The 21,025-nt window shown below is 41.8% G+C and overlaps 2 protein-coding genes across 7 annotated transcripts in view; one reads left to right on the plus strand and one right to left on the minus strand.

Annotated features, from left to right (window-relative positions):
• Ubn1 (ubinuclein 1) overlaps positions 1-11,294 on the minus strand; it is a 35,279-nt gene extending 23,985 nt beyond the window's left edge. For 2 of the 3 annotated variants that reach the window (XM_032912551.1, XM_032912550.1), the window contains exons 1-4: positions 10,525-11,293; positions 6,698-6,985; positions 621-707; positions 62-157 (exon numbers count right to left, since the gene is read on the minus strand). In XM_032912551.1, the coding sequence (XP_032768442.1) occupies positions 62-157; positions 621-707; positions 6,698-6,946 (432 nt within the window). In that variant the 5' untranslated portion in view covers positions 6,947-6,985; positions 10,525-11,293. Of the gene's footprint in view, positions 1-61; positions 158-620; positions 708-6,697; positions 6,986-10,524 lie in introns of all 3 variants that reach the window. The other variant, XM_032912549.1, reaches the window with a different exon arrangement.
• An 84-nt stretch (positions 11,295-11,378) lies between these two features.
• Positions 11,379-21,025, plus strand: part of Glyr1 (glyoxylate reductase 1 homolog) — a 35,641-nt gene continuing 25,994 nt past the window's right edge. For 2 of the 4 annotated variants that reach the window (XM_032912552.1, XM_032912553.1), the window contains exons 1-3: positions 11,381-11,496; positions 12,475-12,511; positions 13,412-13,491. In XM_032912552.1, coding sequence (XP_032768443.1) covers positions 11,459-11,496; positions 12,475-12,511; positions 13,412-13,491 — 155 coding nt within the window. In that variant the 5' untranslated portion in view covers positions 11,381-11,458. Of the gene's footprint in view, positions 11,497-12,474; positions 12,512-13,411; positions 13,492-21,025 lie in introns of all 4 variants that reach the window. The other 2 variants (XM_032912555.1, XM_032912554.1) reach the window with 2 other exon arrangements.

Consider the following 21,025-nt stretch of genomic DNA (forward strand, 5'->3'; position numbering starts at 1 on the left):
ATGTCACAACCCCGCTTCCCCACTGTCAGTATCATACAATACCATATCACTGAGTACTCACCGCCTCAGAGTTATCGATGAAAGAATCCGATTCATCATAGCCATACCCCATATCAATCAAATCCTGTATTCGGTCTTTTCTACGTTTCTTTCCACCCTGAAATTTAAGAGCAAGGTATCACATGCTTTTTGGTAAGTACAGTTAAAAGTTGCCTTGAGCTAGTGACTAAGTTGTAAAGCAATGAAAACACATACTACCCCCAACTTGTCTCTCTCTGTTTCTCTTCTCTCTCTCACACACATATATACATACCCCACCCCCTCCCCTAAAGATTTAATTTGTATAAATGGCCTAAAAAAGAAGAACAAAATAGATTCCTCTGCTCTACAACAAAATAGATCCTCTAAGGCCTTATTTATTTACCCATTTAACTCACACATTGCTCCTGCCACATAAGAGTTCTGTACCTTAATGCACTGGTTTAATAGCTATATTCTGTTTCCTCTGCATACACATCTATTTCCAGATCACTTCTGACTACCCACTAAATGAACATTAAAATGCCTGGAGACTGTTCTCACTAATGAGGTTGTTGTCTTGCCCAACACAGAAATCTTACATATTTTTCTTCAAATTTCCGTGCAAGGGCCTCCACCTTATGCCTTTCTTTTTCTTCATCATTGAAAGGATCCAAGACATCTTTTTTCTGGAAAGAGATCATTACACAAAAAATAAAACACACACACATAAAGCCATATTCCTGGTTAAAGAACCTTCAATGACTACCCAACACTTATAAACTAGGTAATAAAAACTATTATTCAGAAATAGCAAGAGAGAATACCATGTTTTACTGTTTAAAACACCAGAATTTCACCAAGTGTATCAATTTATTGTAATACTAGATACTAGAAAGGCCAAGGCACAATGATCTCAATTTCAAAGCCAGTCCTGACCTCAGAGTGTGGTCAAAGCTAGCCTAGACAATCCACTGAGAACTTGTCTTTTTAAAAAAAAAAAAAAAAAGGAGGGGGGTAAGTGCTGGAGAGATGGCTCAGTGGTTAAGAGCGCTGACTGCTCTTCCAGAGGTCCTGAGTTCAATTCCCAGCAACCACATGGTGGATCATAGCTACCTATACTGAGATCTGCCGCCCTCTCTGGCGTCAGATGTACACATAGGCAAAGCATTCATATATAGATCTTAAAAAATAAAAATTTGCTTTAAAAAAGAGAAAAAAAAAAAAAAAAAGGGTAAGGGGCCTAGCTTAGTGTTATAATCCTTGCATGATTAACACCAAAACCATACATTAAAGAGAGAAAGCAGAGAATACAATTCAAGAAAGCCTGATCAAATATCTACAATGGCCTAACACTGGGGCTTCATTCAAATAGAGCCTTGACTAAAGATACTCAATGTCAGGGCTGGAGAGATGGCTCAGCAGTTAAGAACACAGTATTGAACACAGTTCTGTGGACATTACAATTCTTAATTTTATTTTTTTCTTTTTTTTTTTTTTTTTCTTTTTTTTTCCATAGAGCTGGGACAACCCTGAAAAGAGGAAGGCTTACTTTCTCAACGCCCAGCCTCACCCTGCCAACTGCTAAATAAAAGGCTAAATCTGGACCTTGTTTTACAAGTTTGATATTTCCCAGGCTTTGAAGAGATGGCGCTCTACCACTAGGACATTTAAGAACTCAAACTAAATCCTTAACTGGGAGGACAGATAACAGATGAAGGCCTTACCTCATTTTTATATTTTTTTTTTAAGTCAAATTATAAATTTCATTTATTTTATGCTTATAATATATTTTAACAATTTTAATAAATACAAAAGGGGAGCTACCCCTGAATGCTAATAATACTCCACATTTTAAAAAATTTGGATGCGCTGTCTTCAGACACACCAGAAGGGCATCAGATCCCATTACAGATGGTACAGGTGAGCCACCATGTGGTTATCCTGGAATTGAACGTGGTTGGGATTCCTCTGCCCTGAAAGAGCAGTCAGAGCTCTTAGTCACCTCGTGTGTTGAGCTCATCTACACTGCTCCATTCCCCCAACCCTGTCCTTCACATTTTCAATCAAGTTAAATTTTCCATGTTCTTGGTCATACAGATCTCTGTAAAATTGGTTCCATTGTCTGCTGGTTGTTCCAGAAAAATGACTGATCCTGAACTGTCCTGAAAAGGAATTTTAATATTAATAATGATTATACTATATATGATAAGACTTCAGAGTGCACATAAAATACTGAAAAATAGAGGCTTACTTCAAAACAAACATCTCTAGGCCAAGCATGAAGGTACATTCCTGTAATCTCAGCACTTGAAAAACAGAAGCAGGGGCTGGAGAGATGGCTCAGTGGTTAAGAGCACTGACTGCTCTTCCAGAGGTCCTGAGTTCAAATCTCAGTAACCACACGGTGGCTCACAACCACCTGTAATGAGATCGGATGCCCTCTTCTGGTGTGTCTGAAGACAGCTACAGTGTACTTATATATAATAAATAAAAAACAAAACAAAACAAAACAAAAAAAACCAGAAGCAAAAGAATAGTTCTAGGGCTGGAGAGATGGCATAGCAGTTAAGAGCAATGAATGTTTGTTCTCCCAGAGAACTGGGTTCAATTCCTGGCACCCATAAGGCAGTTCACAACTGTTTATAACTCCAAGATCTCACACACACACACACACACACACACACACACACACACACACACAAAGAGGCCAGTCCAGACTACATAGTATTGCTCAATTTCCAACTTCAAACAAATAAAAAAGAAAAAATTTCCTTTATTCTACTTTCTAGTCTAATAAAACACACCAAAAGATTTACATGATTTATAGTGTGTATACATACTAGAATACTATGGTCCATATACAGTATAAACATTTATGATAATAAATGAGTGGTTTCATGTTTTTGCCTGCATGTTTATATGTGCAGTAGGTGCATGCATGGTGCTCAAAGAGGTCAGAAGAGGACATCAGATCCCCTGGAGCTAGAGCCACAGTATGGGTGCTGGAAATGAACCCTGGGTCCTATAGAACAACAGTGCCATCCCTCCCAGCCTACCTGGGCTTTGTTAGAACCATGTGCTGCTTATCTGTTATCTTATATTTCTACAATGGTTACATACAACTTAAACGGCTAAAATAACTTTTAGAAATTCCATTTTTGGATAGGTGGTGGTTACATCTTTAATCTTAGCACTTACTTGGGAGGCAGAGGCAGGAAGATCTCTGTGAATTCAAAGCCAGTTTGGTCCATTACTGTTACACAGAAAACCCTGGCTCAAACCCTCCCTGCAAAACCAACCAACTAAACAAACAAATAAATAAACAAACAAACAAACAAAAGCCATTTTTGAGCACTAGCCAATTTAACATGAACTCCTCAAAGCCAAGCCAACACATCTTTTCAATTCCTACCCAGAACTAAAGACTCAGTTTTGTCCAAACACAGCATGTTGGCCATTACTGAGCTCAGCCAAGGACCTCTGGGGCTTAAACCTCAACATATTGTAACTTCTGCTACCTGTACTCCTGGAATGTTTTAAAAATAGCTATAAGACTGACAATTCCTATGAGGCAGGGACAATCCTTCCCACTTTTATAAGGTCCCCCTGTGCAGTAGCACTTACGTTGTAAAGAATATGTGTTAGATGAATTACTACATCAATGTATCAGATTATACTGGGAGTAGGTGCCTAGGACCTCATGCACGACTGTACTCTTAACACTACAAGACATATCCACTTGAATTTGTAAAACTGAAAAGGAGTGATTCCCTTGTAACTTGATTCAATTTTTTCTGTGCACATTCCATAAATTTTCTATAATATTGAATATGGAACTTCTCTTCCCCAGCTGCCAAAAATAAAACAAGGTAAGTCAGAACACTGGCGTTCCAATTTCAATTGTTTTATCCATTTAGTTTGAGCCCATAAATAAACACATTAACCAACTCCTACAAATGTCTCCTTTTTCTTAAGAATGAGGACAGGCTGGAGAAATTGCTCAGTGGTTAAGAAAGCTGACTGCAGGGGTTGGGGATTTAGCTCAGTGGTAGAGCGCTTGCCTAGGAAGCTCAAGGCCCTGGGTTCGGTCCCCAGCTCCGAAAAAAAGAACCAAAAAAAAAAAAAAAGAATGCTGACTGCTCTTCCAGAGATCTTGAGTTCAATTCCCAGCAACCACATAGTGTCTCACAACCATCTGTAATGGGATCTGATGCCTTCTTCTATTGTGTCTGAAGACAGCAACAAGTGTACTCACATACATAAGATAAATTATTTTTCTTATCCTGTTTTCTGGCCCTTGTACAACATGATGACCCTTAGTATAGATGCATTGATTTCATTCTGCCTGTAATATTATCAACCAAGACAACAAACACAGTTTGGGCTGGACAGACAGCTCAGCAGTTACAAGCATTTGGAGAGAACCTGGAGTTCCCTTCCTAGCAGCCACATAGCAGTTCAAACCCTCTATCTCCAGAGGATCCAACTCCCTCTTCTGGCTCCTACAAGTAACACATGTGGTACAGACACATGCAGACAAAACAGTAATCCACATAAAAGCAAATAAAGAAGCAGGAGAGATGGCTCAGTAGTTGAGAATGCTGACTGCTCTCGGAGGAAACCTGAGTTCAATTCCCAGCACCCACATGATGGCTCAGCATCATCTGTAACTCCAGTTCCAGGAGATCTGATGCTTAAGTTCCAGCAGGTGCCTGGCACATATGCAGTGAATACACATACATGTAGGAAAAACACCCATAAAATTTAAAAAATAAACAAAACACATTTTTAATCAGGTGGTGACTAAAACACCATTCACCTTAATCTCAGCACTGGGGGTGGGGTAGAAGCAGGAGGATCAGGAACTCAAGAACATATTGCTATATGGTAATTAAGAGGACAGTCTAGGCTACATGAGACCCTGCCTCGAATATAACAAACATAACCCTACCCATTTTTATTCAAGAAAAGTGAGGAATCCTAACTAGACATGCTTCCTCCATACATCCCCAAAATTAGTCAGCTGAGTGAGTACTTGACAACGAGACACTGCGCTAGAGACTTACCAACATTATCTCATTCCACCCTTCTGTGAGTCAGGTGCTGGCCTCATTCTCGTTCTACCAGAAGCCACTAGAGACCAAAATGTCACAAGAGTGGCCCCACTTACTTTCTCTTTATGTTGTGTTTTATGAGCCATGTACAGGTTGCCTGGCTGTGCTGAGTTTATGAAAAATCCATAAATTTTATCATAATGTACTTTTTAAAATTATATGTATGATACAACTAAAATTTATTTAGATTATTTTACTTGGATATAGTGGTGTAAATATGCAAACCCAACATTTAGGAGTCTGCCACAGGAAGATCAGTAGTTTAAGTTCAAGGTCGGCCTGGACTACATAGTAACACAGTGTGCTACTTGGTTTTTCTGTTTGTTTTTTGTTTGATTGGTTGGTTTTCCAGCTTGCCACAAGCTAGAGTCATCTTAGAAAAGGGACCTCAACAGAAAAAACACAACCTTCAGACTGGCCTGTAGGCAAGTCTGTGGGAATATTTTCTTGGTATGGCTGATGTAGGAATGACCCATCCTGGGTGGTGAGACCCCTGGGCAAGTGGCCCTGGGTTGTACAAGAAGGTAACTAAGCAAGCCAAAAGAATCGAGTCAATAAGCAACACTTTTTCATAGTTCCTGTTTTTGTTCCTGCCTTAACTTCCCTTCAGGATAGACTGTAGGCTATAAGCTGAAATAACACTTTCCTTATCCCCAACTTGATTTTGATTCCTATGTTCATCATGGCAACAGAAAGCAAACAGAGAAAAACAGTCTCTCTAAAATATATAAAAATACACACGCTTCTTTAAAAAGTTAATGACTGGCTAATGCTGTAACAATTGAAGATAGGTACGCATCATAAGATTCTTGGCACTTGTTGTCAAGCCCGATACCCTGAGTTCTATTCCCAGGTCCTACATGACGGAAGGAAAGCACTGACAAGCTGGGCATTCACGCTCTCCCTCTTTCTCACTCTCTCTCACTCTCTCCCTCTCCATTACAAATAAGTAAATATTTTAAAAATGAAAAAAGGAAAGAAAAGAAAAAGAAAACATCAGTTAAAAATCATTTGAAGAAACTAAATTGATTTTCAAACAGCTTGAAGCTCACAAAGTCAATTCTGGCATAGGAAGCAAGCAAGGAAGCAAGCAAGCAAAAGCAGATTTCTACACATCAAAAACCAGAGACCACTTGAGAGAGGCACTGCTGTTCAGAAATGATTAGCAGTGTGGGTATCTTTCTGTCTGTCCTCCTGCCAGAGTGGGCATTGGAAAAGCATGCAACACTGCAATCATCAAAAGAATGATCTCATGAGTCATATAAAAATATTCACGCCAAAAAAAGGCGCTACTTTTTAAATTTATATAGTTAGTCATATAGTCATAACTCAAACTAGCTTTGGATATGCCAAATATTTCTCTCTAGCGTAAGTCAGGAAGATTTCTAAAAGAATTTTCTTCCTTCCCATCCAGTGCTGGCTCTAGGTGAGTGAAATGAGTGTGGAGCAGCCTCGCTTCCCCATAGAAAGACCCGTGTGAACATATTGGTAGATTCACGTTAAGAGACCCGTGTAACATATTGGTAGATTCACGTTAGGTCTGCAGAGCAGCCAGAATGTACCTTATCTCCAGGATGAAGGCCTTTCACCTTCCCTCGGGTGTTCTTCACCAGCTCTGGGTAGAAGAACTCTGGACAGCGCTTGTGATCTGGTTCGAAGAGAGTGAGTGTAATCCGAACAGCCGCTGCAGCTGGCTCGCAGTCTTGATGCTGCTCTGTTCCTCCAACCTCCTCTTTCCTGGACTTCTTTAAAAATGCAGGATTCAAAGAACCTGGGAGAGAGGTGAACTGGACCCTGTGGGGCTCCGACATGGCTACCAACAAGTCTTAGCAGGTGTCACTGCATGGTTTCTGCAAACATTGAAGAGAAGGGCCAGGTCAAACCAAAATAACAAAGATAGACATTTTCGAAATAACAAAAATAGACATTTCCTTGTCAGTTATTCAGTTATTAAAAAATTTCACTGTCAAGAAGAATCCATTGATAAATTATAATTGCTTTAACTCGTTTAAGCAAACAGTTTCAAATATAAATTTTTCCTATTTTAGAAATCATCTTACACACATAATTCAAGTCAAAAAGTTTATGTATCAATGCAGTCAAATTGGGTTTTGTTGCATGTTACTTATTTCTTTTGTACCTAGAAAGCCCTTTATAAACAGATCACATGGAAGAAATCACCCAGTCAGTCTATTAAAGAGTTTTCACTTTTAACTCTAATCCATGGTGAACTTACTGGCTCTAACTTAATCTTTTCCTGTAGCAATTACAACACCAACCTCATATATTTATGGCATGTCTAGAAGCTGTGTAATATTAATCAAATACTTGAGAGAATGTTATCCAGTACTGAACTGTCTTGAAAACTCTTACTTTTAGTATCTTGAATTAAAAGTTTGTCTTTATTATCTTTTTAAAAATAATTAGATTTTAGCCATTTCAGATCAATTTTAGAATCATTTTTGAAAGTCCCTTCCAAAATGTGACTGTACTTTGCAAAAATGAATCACAAATATGAATTCAGGATAATTTATGACAATGACCATATAAGGAAGTTAAAAATATACAAGTGAGTTTTTAAAAAAAATCATTCTAGCCAAGTACACCTTTTAATCCCAGCACTCAGAGGATTGAGGCAGCATCCTGTAATCAGGACTACATAAAGAGACCCTGCCTTAAAAAAAAAAAAAAAAAAAAAAAGTCATTCTAGTCAGACAGCAAAGACATAACTCATAAAATAGATACCCTGTGCAGAGTTTATCAACATGTACTAGGACACTCTACAAAAGACCCTAAAAGAAACTCCAAGGGCCTCAGGTCATTGCTGGAAATTCACTTGGCTGTGAAAATAAACCTGAATTGAAAATTAAAGGCTTACAGGCTCCCCACAGAGAGAGGAAGTACAATCTTACTGCAAGAAATGGATCAGTAAGTCACTCAACTGATGAAGGAAGTAGCCAAAATTTTTAAAATGTAGCTTCTTTCAGTCCATGCACGTAGCCAGTAACAATGTTCCTATCAGCCACAAAAGTCTGTGCAAGTCTGTGCCAACAAGTAGACAGGACTAAAGGATAAAGTAAGTACACCTACTAACTCTTAGAAGCCAGATTTTGGTTAAGCTTTATGATCATGTTCATGATCTAGGGCATTTGAAAAATTTAAGACGGTAAGATATGCTAAAGGCCATGTTAAACGTACACATTTAATTCCAAATGCTTAAGAAAATGTAAATTGTAAAGTCCATAAAAGAATGTGAATTGTATTTATATAATTAAATTTATGAGTGCTAGGGGTTGGGATTTAGCTCAGTGGTACAGTGCTTGCCTAGCAAGCTCAAGGCCCTGGGTTCGGTCCTCAGCTCCAGAAAAAAAAAAAAATTATGAGTGCTTATGATCTTGGAAAGAGCCTCCTATAAGGTTTACAAGTTTACCTCTTTAGAACTATGAAGTAATTGGGAGATGGTACACCATGCAGCACTTGGGAGACAAGAGGCAGGTGGCGTTTGAGGCTAGCCTGGTCTATATGGAGTTCTAGAACAGCCAGGGCTACAAAGAAAAACCACCCTACCTCGGAAGAAACAAACGAATGAACAAACAAAAGAAATATGAAACAAACCAGGAAAGAAGTGTCTGAGAATTAAGAAAAGAAATCACTTTAAAATATGTTATTTAATTAACTTGATCTGAAAGAGTTGATTAAGAAAATTTAATCTGTTTAACTTTTTAGGTGCTATCTCTAAGCTTTGTTCAAGTTTAAGTAATTTTTATTTTCACATGCATTCATATGAAAGAGAGAGAGAGAGAGAGAGAGAGAGAGAGAGAGTGGGTGTGTGTGTGTGTGTGTGTGTGTGTGTGTGTGTGAAAACTTAGAGGAGTTGATTCTTTCATTTCGTCATGTGGGTTCCAGAGATTGAGCATAGGTCTTCAGGCTTAGATGCAGACACCTTACCTGTTGAGCCATCTTACAAACCCTCACATAATTTTTTGTCATATAAATTCTTAAATTTGTAAATAAAACACTAATGAAAATTTACAAGTCTTAAAAATAGCTAAGGATGTATGTAGTTCATCAAAATACTTTCCTTGTACACTGGAGGCCCTGGGTTCAATCCCCACACTGTGATTAAATTAAAATTAAATTAAATTAATATGGGAATGGTAATATACACCTGTAATACAAGCATTGTGGAGGTAGAGAAAGGAGGATAAGTTTAAAATCACTCTTGGACATACAAGAAGTTGGAGGTTAGCTTGTATTGTATGAGACCCTGTCTCTAAATAAAATACAAAAAGGAAAAAATCCCCACAGAATAGGTTTTAAATACTCGGAATTAATAGAATATTAGTATGCTACAGAGGAAAAATTCTTCTCTTTATAAAGCAGATTATGGGATTATGGGTCAGTGGTGGTGGGCAGATCTTTAATCTCAGAACTCAGATTGAAGTCAGCCTGACCCACAAGGAACTCCAAGACAGCCAGGGCTACATAGAGAAATTCTGTCTTGAAAAACAAAACAAAAAAACATATTATGCAAAAGCTTATTTCCAGATATTCCCAGGGACTATTTTATATTTTTGTTATCATAAATACATTCCTTTTAACCATTTTACTTTTGAATTGACTACCAATAAAACAGAAAAATTTGTATGATAATGTTTCCATTGATTTCTTTTCCTATTTAGTGGTTTTTCTCTATTGTAAAATGCAAGGTTTTATTATCTACAGAAATGACAATTTTTCTTTTACATTTATTTTTGTTTCTTATCTTATTTCATTAACTAGTATTTCCAGGACATTAGACAATGTATCCTTTGTTCTATTCCTGACTTTAATGGGATTACTGCTAAATCTACTTGTAAAGATTAACATTTAAAGACAAATTGTTACAATATTCTTTAATTCCTTGAAATTAGAAACACTAAGTTAAGAATATCTGTTAAATTATGTAAAATTTTAAATACACTTTAAACGGTCAGTTAGTGTTTAAATTAACATAGTGTAAATGACGGTCTTTGCAACTAATCTGTGGTACTTCTTCCAAGGGAAAACAGGCTGGAGTCAATCCAAGGCAATCACCCAGCTTCTCCATCACACCATTCTCCCGGAACAATTCACAACCAAAGCCTCTACAGGGACACTGCTTTGGGGAAAGGGGCGTGAACCCGTCACCTTCCGATCAGGCTTAAGAAAGTAAGTTAAGTCCACCCTGGACTCAGACTCCCTGCTGTCTTTTTCTGGGAGTGAGACTTTCTTGCTCAAAGTCAAGCTTCAATCAGGTCTACGGAAGTTAGGGCAGCCGCCCTGCCCTTCGGCAGGTACCAGTTCCCACTACGCAGTCATCTGTCTTCCAGCTGTCAAAACTTCTTGCAAAGTGTCACACACTACTTACGAAGGCTAACGCGGGAGGCTGGACCAGACCGCGGCGCACACCGTTGTCCCCAGAGCCGACCCGGGCCGCAGACGTCCCCCCGTGGCGGTCCTCATGCCGGCCCGGGACCACGGGCTGCGGCGCGGCTCAGCGGCCCGCTCCCGAGCGCTGCAGGCGGGCGCGCGGAGAGCCCGCGCCGCGGCCCATGGCCGGGTCCCCAGTCCGCGGGAAGGAAGCCTCTCGACAAACTGCCGCTTTCTCTCGTCAGCCAGCGGGGGGAGCCGAGATATGCCAAGTCCACGTCCAAGAAAACAAGTCGGGCGACGCCGAGGACGCTTGGCGGGGACGCCGCTCCGGAAGCCGACTGTCGAGCTGGGCGCTCCTCAGCAGTCTGCAGCTCCCGCCCCGAGCGCGGGCTCGCGGGCAACCAGGGCCTCTTCGGCCCGGGGCTTGGACCGACACTGGCTTCCAGGCCGCGCCAGGGTCAGTCAGGGCAGCACCCGGACTTCAACACTCATCCGCCCGGCACCTCAGGCTCGGAAACGGCCCGGGGCCCGCGCCTGTCTAACGGCCGTAACGGAAGCAGCAAGAAAGACTGGAGAGGAGTCTAGAGTCCCGGAAGCGAGCGGGTAGCACAGTCGGCTCCCTTTCGCGCTAGTCCGGCCGCGCCGCCTCCGCCGCCGCTGCTTTGGACCGCGGATGCTTCGTTGTCACGAGCCGGGGGGTGGGGGGCTAGGAGCTTGGAGTCTCTGGGCTTCGACGCGCTGAGAGCGCGGCGCTCAAGTCACGTGCCTCCGAGCAGTCCAATGAACGACCGCGGCCCGGTGACGCCAGCGCATCCGCTTGGCGGATGACAGCAAGCACCCGTCACGTGGTTAGGCCAACTCCAATGGGCGGTGCCGCGGCGACCTGAAGTTCCCGGCTGCCCGTGCGGCGGCGGTGGTTGGGTGGTAAGATGGCGGCTGTGAGTCTGCGGCTCGGCGACTTGGTGTGGTGAGTCCTGGCCACCAGAGCTGAACGAAAGACGGCGCGAAGCTGCTTTTCCTGGTCGCAGGGTTGGCAGCTAGCCCAGGAGTTGTTTTATTATGAGCTCCGAACGGCAGAGCGTGGGGAAGAGGAGGTGCCGCCGCGGTGTGAACGACGCTTGAGCGGAAGAGGCTGTCCGGTCCCCGGGGGACCGAGGCCGAGAGGGGCCGCGGCGGTCCCTGCTCTGAACCCCGAGGCCATCCCAGAGGAGGGTTACGGCTTTAGAACCCGGGCTCCGGCTGCCATTGCAGAGAACTCTGGCGTGGCATGAAGTCCCAGGGTCTCTCCGTAGCTCCCAGCTCTATACCTTGCGAGAAATAGAGCTGTCCATACCCGCGTTCGGTTGGGACAGACGTGGGCTCGAGGCTTGGCTGCAGGTGGCGAAATCCAACTGCCCGGCGCTGCCCCGTGAAGAAACTGAGGGGAGGGGGACTTCTCCTTTGCAAATGATGGCAAGGCGATGACCAGTGCCTTTCCTATTCCTTGTGTCCCCGACAACAGCCAGAACCAAGAAGGACCATTGTCTCCTTGGAACTGCGTAGTTTCCCGACCTAGAGGAAGGTTTCCATGATTATTAGTCAAAGGAAAGCCGATCTTCGGGTGCATTAAACCAGTCTTAGGGAAAGTCTGTTTACAGAGAGAAGTTTCCAACACTCACTGGGAAGTACCAGACCGGTGACTCTTAAGGTTTTGTTATTATATAGTCCTTCTTAGGGGAAGAGAGCACAGATCTCAGGCACATATAAATACAGTTCTGTACTCATGTGTGAGGGCCCTGAGCCCAGCTGTGGAAGGCTCATTAAGAACTCTGGTTTGCCTGCTTTTGTTCTGGCCTTTGCAAGTGCCAGCCTAGAGTTAGGAGCAGAAATTGCTTGTTGAGTGGGCTGAAGAAGATGGACTGGCTTTTCCAGGGCAAGTTCTGACTGTTTGTTTTATTTTCTCTAGGGGGAAACTGGGCCGGTATCCTCCCTGGCCGGGAAAGGTAAGTGCGTTGCCACTATTAAAAGAAGACAGCTGAAGGTGAAGTTAAGGGAGTGAAATAATGTGTTGAATTTCCTTCATTCTCTAACACTGACTTAAAATGGGCTTGTTCAGATAAAACTTAGTGTTTTGCCTCTAATTATCACTCAGTTTTGAACGTTATAACCAGAGTGCTTAATATGAAGTAATCATTTCAGTCACATGGCTTGTGAACTTTGTTGTTTTTTATCTTGGGAATCAATTGTGATCAAAATGTAGCATGCTAAAAATCTAAGAAAGAAACAGATTCTCCAGGAAGAGGGAAGTCTAAATGTAGGTTAGTGAAAAGCTGAAGTATTTTTGTCCCGACTAAGTTTAAATCTTCTTCCCCTGTTACCATATGTGCTGCTCCAGTACATCTCTGCAGAAGATGGCATTCCAGATTTTTCAAGAGGTGGTCCATCATAGCGTTCCAAATGTTCTGGTTTTTTTAGTCTTGCTAGGAATCCAGGAAATGTCTGAAGAATCTTTGCAACATAATGCTTCCTGTGCCTCGGTGGTCCTTTAATTTCACTATTTCCTGTCTTAACTCGTGCTACCCACCACAAAAGTATTTTAAAGAATGTTTTTTGTTTGTTCATTGTTCACATCACATAGAAGGAGGGGTGATATTCCTGTTAGTTAACTGTTTCTACACCATGAGCCACTATCTGTTGGCTATGGAGAAATTAAAGAATATTTGCACATTTCTTCATATCACAACAGCAGAGTCCCATGTATGGGACAAGTATAGAGCCTTAGTTTGTCTTTGGACATTGTCCCTTCTCAGATCTTTGGCTTTTCAGCCTCATTAGAGCTATGGGGAGTTAACTTTCCCATTGAACTACTGTATTGTCACACCTTTTCTCTTTCTCTCCTTCAGATTGTTAATCCACCCAAGGACTTAAAGAAACCACGCGGAAAGAAATGCTTCTTCGTGAAGTTTTTTGGAACAGAAGATCAGTGAGTAGTAGTCCCTGGGAGCTCCATGTTGCTTTTGGGTTTTCCCCCCGAGTCTAAGCTGCTTTGTGGGTGTTCTAAGGCTCCTTAGTTCAGGCTTACTACAGAGTGTGAAAAATGGTACCTCATTCTAGCTTTATGCTTAAATAAAAGGTGGTGTTCTTATCTAGCAAAAATTATTCTGATGCCAATGGTAGTTTCGTTCCTTCAGGTAAGAACCAGAGTTGATAACTTCGTATATAGCATAAGCACACTGAAGTTAGTTTCTTGTATCTTTGCTTTATCAACAGTTCCTGTTTCTCTCTCTCTCTCTCTCTCTCTCTCTCTCTCACTCACTCACTCACTCTCTCTCACTCATCAATTTTTAAAAGTGTTCTGTAGCCTTGGGGACAGAACTGAGAGCCTTGACCATTTCAGGCAAGCCATTGACCCCTGAATTACGTGCCCAGTTGGTTTTATTTTAATGACCATGTAGTGTAGTCTGAGTTACATTGAAAGGTAAGGTGTTGTTTGATAAAAGTACTTGTTTAATCCTGTTCTCATTTGTAAAACAGTGTAAGTTACTGTGTCATTGCAATTACAAAGCTTTATTTCCCAGTGTGTGCTGAACTGGAAGAATCTAGGACCATTACTGTGAGGGTTGACTACAGACAGCCGTCTGTACAGTTACACTGAAGAAAGAATGTGTACTGAGTTGGATTTACAGTGGTTTGTTTAGCTTTCTCCTTAACACAGGACGGCTGCCTGATTCTGGCTAGGTAACTTGGTTTCTTTAAGCAGTTGTTTCTATACTACTACTGTTTTAAGAAAGTGATTTTTTTTTTCTTCTAAATAGTCCCTTATAAATTGCTTCACACATTCAGTAGTTTGTGTCAGAGTGCTCCTCAGGTTTTCAGTTTACATAGTATGTTGACCTTCACAATACAGATATACCCTGCCCCTATTTCCTTTTCATAGGCCAGCTTACCAGCTTTGTGGTGGCAGTATTTCAAGGAAGACTGCCCTGAGTTTTGAGCAGAGTTGTGAAGAGGGAATGCTGTTCGGTGTCATGAATTGAGACTGGACTATAACTCAGTGGTCAAGCACTTGTCTAGCATGTATAAAGCCTCGGGTTTAATCCCCATTACCACCACTCACCAAAGGAAAGGAAAGGAAAGGAAAAAGGAAAAAGGAAAGGAAAGGAAAAAGGAAAGGAAAGAAAAGGAGGGAAAGTGTTCTTGCCATAGACTACTTAAAGAAAACTGTTGATTATATTGCATATGAGTCAGCATTCCACAGTGCTAGATGCTGAAGGGATTCCTAGGACAGTGAATATTGTTATAGTCCTCACTTTTGGGATCTCAGTAAGGGAACAAGGTTTAATAGTTCAGCTGGGATTGTGTGCAGAAGAGAGTCAGGTCAGTGGAGAGCAGCAGTGCTAGGAAAGCTAGAAGACAAGATAGAAATCCAGTTCCAAAACATGGATAGAGTTTGAATGATTGAGAACAAAATGGTAATGTGGATCCTGTTAGTCTTGGTGCCATGGGGAAAAAAAAAGAGGTTCCTTGCCTAGCATAGTAGGGAGTAACGGGCTGTGTTAGTGACCATATCATAAGGATGGATAAATGAGGACATGTCTGAAAGAACTATAGGAACTCATTCATTTTATTTGAGGTCTGAAAGCCATTATTTGATTTTTTTTTTTTTAATGCTAAAATTATAGAAGGTTAAAGTGGTTTCCCTCTACACAAAATACTAGAACTAAGACATGGAAAGTTGGAGTTGCATAAACCCAGCACCTAGTGATAAAGGGCATATGCTGAACACATGCATAACTACCTGCTGCTGGTAGTGAAGATGGCTGTGGTTTCTGGCAAATAAGCGCTCGTGAGTGTGCAGCAGGTGGCTATAGGGCAGCTGGTAGCTAGAAATGACGCTAAGTGTCTTAGGCCCTTTGATGGAGTTCCACGTAAAAACATTTTAAAAGGGTTCATGGTGACGCTTAGTGGTATAGTAAATGTTTAGATTCATCAGGCCCTGGGTTCAATGCCCACTACTTTCCAGATGAGACCCACTGTGGGACTCAAATGTTTGTTTTGTTTGTTTGTTTGGTTGGTTGGTTGGTTGGTTGGTTGGCTGGCTGTTTTAGGTGAGCACTGAACAAATGATAAGAACTTGCAGCACTGCTTTAGAGGACTGCTTTCTGGGTGTTCAGTTAAGGCGGGTTCATTTATGGTCAGTGCACAATCTTTAGCAGTGAGATCTCCAGCTTAGCTGGTGGCAGCACAGTACTTGGAGAAATAGCTTTGGATGTGCTATCTGCCTGGCACATGTCAGATAACTGGTCCTACCTGCTCTGATCTGAGCGGGCCGTTTCACTTTCCTTAGCTGCTGTCCTCTTGTAGGAACGCTTTGTGAGGAAAAGCAGCATTACTGACATGAAAGATACATTTTCTACCTTTGTACTAGAATACACTGTGCAGTTTAGCTATGTTTCCCAGAAGACCAGATAGAGCAAGTTAAGATCCAGAGAAGGGACGTGTTAGACAGAAGAGTAGGGCTCATCATTACTGTTTCGAAGGAAAGCAAAGCCTGAAAAAGCACGGTCAGGAGTTAGGAACTAGCTGGTAGCTTTCAAGAGTTCTGCAAGAGGCACCTCACTTAGATTGAATGTTGTGTAACTGTTCAAGAGCAGCACAATGACTCCTATGTGAGGTATAGACAAATGATGGCTGAATTTTTTTTAGAGATAAGAACTGTTTTCTAAAAGGCAAATATATCTGTGGCTGCGATGGGTCCTTCAGGACCGACATTAAGGATGAGGGTAAGTGTGACCCTGGCTCATCCTGTGTTGAAGACTTCATCAATGATTGGACCCTGGCCCAGGGAATGGAGCCCAACCCACGGTGTTCTTAAATTCCTAAGACACGTAAGATTGAGTCAGATATGCTTGGTTTCAAAATTGATATGTGCCAGGCGGTGATGCCACATACCTTTAATCCTAGCAAGGGGAGGCAGAGGCAGGCAGATGCCTATGAGTTTTAGGCCAGCCTGGTCTATATAGCAAGTTCCAGGACAGCAAAGGCTACACAGAGAAACCCTGTCAGAGTGGGGGGTGGAGATTGACACATGAATTGATGGAAAAATATATATGTGATTGTTTTCTATATTAGCAAGGACCTTTATTACAGAGGACACTGTATAGCCTCTTGTGTAAGATATTAATATATGATGATTCTGGATAGATGGTTCAGCCGTTAGGAACACTTACTGCTTGCTTTTGCAGAGGACCTGATTTGGTTCCCAGCACTCAATCAGGTAACCCTCTGGCTTTCAAGGATGCCTGTATGCAGGTACTACACATTACCTCCCATGGCACACACACACACACATGTACATAAATAAAAAAGAAAATATTTGGGTTGGGGATTTAGCTCAGCGGTAGAGCACTTGCCTAGCAAGCGCAAGGCCCTGGGTTCGGTCCCCAGCTCCGAAAAAAAGAAAAAAAAAAAAAAAAGAAAAGAAAATATTTAAGTATGATGATGATCCTAAAGTTTTAGACATCTAGCTTTTCCTTTCCTTTCTTACCAAAACATCTAACAAATTATGTTGGCATGTCACAGTTAGGAATAGGGGGCCAAACCTGTCTCATCAGGCCTCTGTCTTGAGGACAGGACTTAATGTGATGTAGTCTGCTCTCCAAGACACAACTTTCCACACTTATTTTAAAATCCAGTGGTGAGGGCTGGGGATTTAGCTCAGTGGTAGAGCGCTACCTAGGAAGCGCAAGGCCCTGGGTTTGGTACCCAGCTCGAAAAAAAGAAAAAAGAAAAAAAAAAAAAAAAAAAAAAATCCAGTGGTGAAAAATAACTTCTGCGTGGCTTTGTTAACTCTACTATGACCACAGTTAAACATGAAGAACCGATGAGAGGGAGTCCACCTTGGACAAGTCTGTCCCTTGGTTGCTGCTCACTAAGGAGATGAGGCTCAGAGTTTAAATTTTTGATCAGACATTAGAGAGCTCCATGGTTTGTAGCAGTTGCTGCTCTCCTGGAATACTGTAGTTGGTACCCAGCATCCATGGTAAGTAGCTCACAGTTAACCTATAAATAGGTTCAAATAGTGCCTATTTAACAAAGAAAAGGGAAAAACTCGATCACAGAGATGCAGGTGCTTCCTTGCCATCTCTCTTACTCTAAGCTCAGTCCTCAGAACTCACACTGTGGGAGAAGAGAGCTGCCTTCCTCAACACTAACTTCTACACTAGCCCTTGGTCTTTGTGTCGCCCACACATACACTTACACAGTTGAAATGTTTTGGTTAGATTGTTAGCTGGAAATAGCAAAATGAGAAAGTATTCATTTAGTTTGCATGCACTAAGAGCCACCAGTTCAAAAACACTGTATTTGAAGCTGGAGTCATGCTCAGAGGTCAAGAGTGGTTAGGCCTGGCTGGTACAAGGTGTCTTGAATCTGTACTAAAGGTGACTCTCCTAGAAAAATATGTGGTTGATGATTAAGAACATACTGGGTTGGAACTCTGTAAGTATGCCTTTACCTTTTTACCTGGTGGTATTGACTAGTTCACTTTTTCTACATCTGATACCATTTAATACTAGTTGTAGAGTTAAGCTAAGTGAGTGGTGAGGTCCCTGTGACAGGGCTGCATGATAGCTGTCCTGAAGAGCATAGATCAGATTCTCCTTCCCAGTAACGGGAGCAGCTCACGTCCAAATAGTGACTCCCTCCATGGCTGATGACAGCACCACAATGAGCGGGTGTCATGCAGTAGAATTATAGAAACTGGCCACAGAGGAGTGGGAACTATTGCTTGATACAAGCAGCACAACTCAAAAGCCTCATCTAGTACTTGAGGATGTTACCAAGTATCCTAGTTAGTTTTCCATTGCTGTGATCAACACCACAACCAAAAGCGATTTCAGGATAAGGGTTCTTTCAATCTACTGCCTCCAGGTCTTTGAGGAAAGTCAGACAGGAACCATGGAGGAGTGTTGCTTACTGGCTTGTGCTTATGTTCAGCCAGTTTCCTTATACAATCCAAGACCAACTTCCCAGTGGTGGCCCTGCCCACAGTGGGCTGTGCTCCCATATGAACAATCAAGACATTTCTCCATGGACATGGTTATAAGCCAATCTAGTCTGGATTCTCCTCAGGAAAAGGATCTAAGACATGCTTGGTTGTATCAGGTTGACAATAAAAACTAACCAGGACACACCAAGTTCTAGAAACAAAGTTTTCTAAATCTATCTTTTTTTTCTAAATCTTTTTTTTTAAAGATTTATTTATTTACTTAATGTATATAAGCACACTGTAGCTGTCTTCAGACACACCCAACCCCATTACAGATGGTTGTGAGCCACCATGTGGTTGCTGGGAATTGAACTCAGGACCTCTGGAAGAGCAATCAGTGCTCTTAACCGCTGAGCCATCTCTCCAGCCCCCTCTAAATCTATCTTAATTGCAAGTCTTTTGCTGTTTTCTTTTGGTGGTGGTGGTGGTGGCGGTGATGATGGTGGTATTGTATTTTGTTATACTTGTTGTGGTTTTGAAACAGGTTCTCACTGGATTAGAACTCCTATTCCTTTTCCCTCCACTTCTCTAGTGCTATTACAGGAGTGCATAGCCATGCTTGGCTTTGTTGATGTCTAAAGGTAAACTTAGCTTGAAGTGAACTAGACATTTCCATATTGCCTTTGTATGTGTGTGTCTGTTTCCCAGTGCCTTCATTTCTGAATAGCTTAAAATTGAACCTTCATCTTCAGCCACTTTCAGTGATTTTTGTTTTGTTTTAAGACAACTATAAAAATGGTTTTCTAAGCACTACTCACACATCCAGATGGAAAAGGGGACCCATGTAATCTGACATGGGTCTTCTGTGATACCTTTTTATAGGCCATGCCCATGTAGCCCTATTGTTGGGTGCTTCCATTTCAAAGCTCCAACCCAGGTCCTTATATCTAAGCAGTGGATGAGACACATGTATGGGGTTGTCATACGGTTTTTCACTTAAGGAGAAAACAGCTTCAAAATATGGAAATTTTTATTTAAGTGAAGTAATCTGAGAATGGCTTAGTGGCAGGTCTATGTTGCATTTGAAGAGTTTGGGTGAAATATGACAAGACACCAAGGAGCATGTTGTGGGCCATGTCAGATGTGTTCACAGCAGTAGCCAGCCTGAGTTTCCCACTACCTCAGGCCTCTAAGCCAGAAGGTCTGGGGCAGCACCTTCTCCGAAGCTGGAGTGGTAAAGTTTACATAAGGCTTTGGAGAGTGGTTTACAGAAAGTTTACATAAAGGCCTTGGATATTGGTTTTTTGGACTCAGGATGGAAGTAGAGATGCTAATTTTTTTAATGACTTTGAAAAGAATAAAGCAATTCCATGTTTTTGTTCTTGTCTTTTAACCATTCAGGTAAACTAATTTCTTTTGGTGGGGAAAGGTGGCATTGGCTTATTGAGATGGTTTCTCTGTGTAGCTTTGGCTGTCCTGGAACTCACAGAGATCCACCTGCCTCTGCCTCTGAGTGCTGGGATTAAAGGTGTGGCTGCCACCACCACCACTTGGCTAACTAGTTTCTTGTTTGTCTGTTTGGTTTGGTTTGTTGTAGGGTTTAGTTTATGTGGTTTGAGTAGGGCTTGAGACAGGGCCTCACTATGTAGTCCTAACTGGCCTGGAACTCAAGATATGCTTCCATTGCCTCAGTTGCTCGGAGGAAAGGCGTGTGCCTACACACACAGCTCACGGTGCACCACCCTAGAAGTATTGTGCAGGATCAAGGGGTTGTGTGTCCCTTTGTGTAGCTCGTAGCTTACTATACATAGTGCTTTTTACATTTAATGGAATATCTGAATGGGTAGCCAGCCTCGAAAATTGCCAGTTAGTTTTTTTTTCCATCATTTACTATCACAAACAATGTGTAACTAACTCTACTGTACATAAAAGCAAAGCTTCATACTTTAAGCACAGACCGAATAAGCTTGATTTTTTTTTTTTTTTTTGACTTCCCAGTCCATGGCAAAGTGGTAAATGGATACAGCCTCTTCTGGGTCCTGGGAAAAGGTTGTGAGGCAAATCACAGGTTATAGCTCATCACAAGTACAGAAACAAAAACTACCGTGTGAGTGAGTCTTCAGCTTATTGGTAAGGCACATGGCTAGCATGTAGGATGTGCGTTCATCCTAGCACACCCCTAAAAAGGTCTGAAAACCCATTACCATTACAAGAGGTAGGGATGTGACTCGGTTGGTTGAGTTCACTTGTCATTGTACAGTGCTAGTTTCGATTCCCATCATTATATCAGTTGTGATATAAACACATATAATCGTAATCCTAGAACTTGGGAGGTCAAAATAAAAGGACCAAAGGTTTACGGTCATTCTCGGTTACATGCAGAGTTTGAAGCTAACCTGAACTACCCGAGACCCATGCTTCTAAAAATTAAAATTAGTGTGGCAACACATACCTTTAATCCCAGCACTTGGAATGTAGAGGCAGGCAGATCTCTTGAGTTCAAGGACAACCTAGTCTATGGTCTATG

Source organism: Rattus rattus, chromosome 9 (assembly GCF_011064425.1).
Source record: "Rattus rattus isolate New Zealand chromosome 9, Rrattus_CSIRO_v1, whole genome shotgun sequence".
NCBI classification, from domain to species: domain Eukaryota; kingdom Metazoa; phylum Chordata; class Mammalia; order Rodentia; family Muridae; genus Rattus; species Rattus rattus.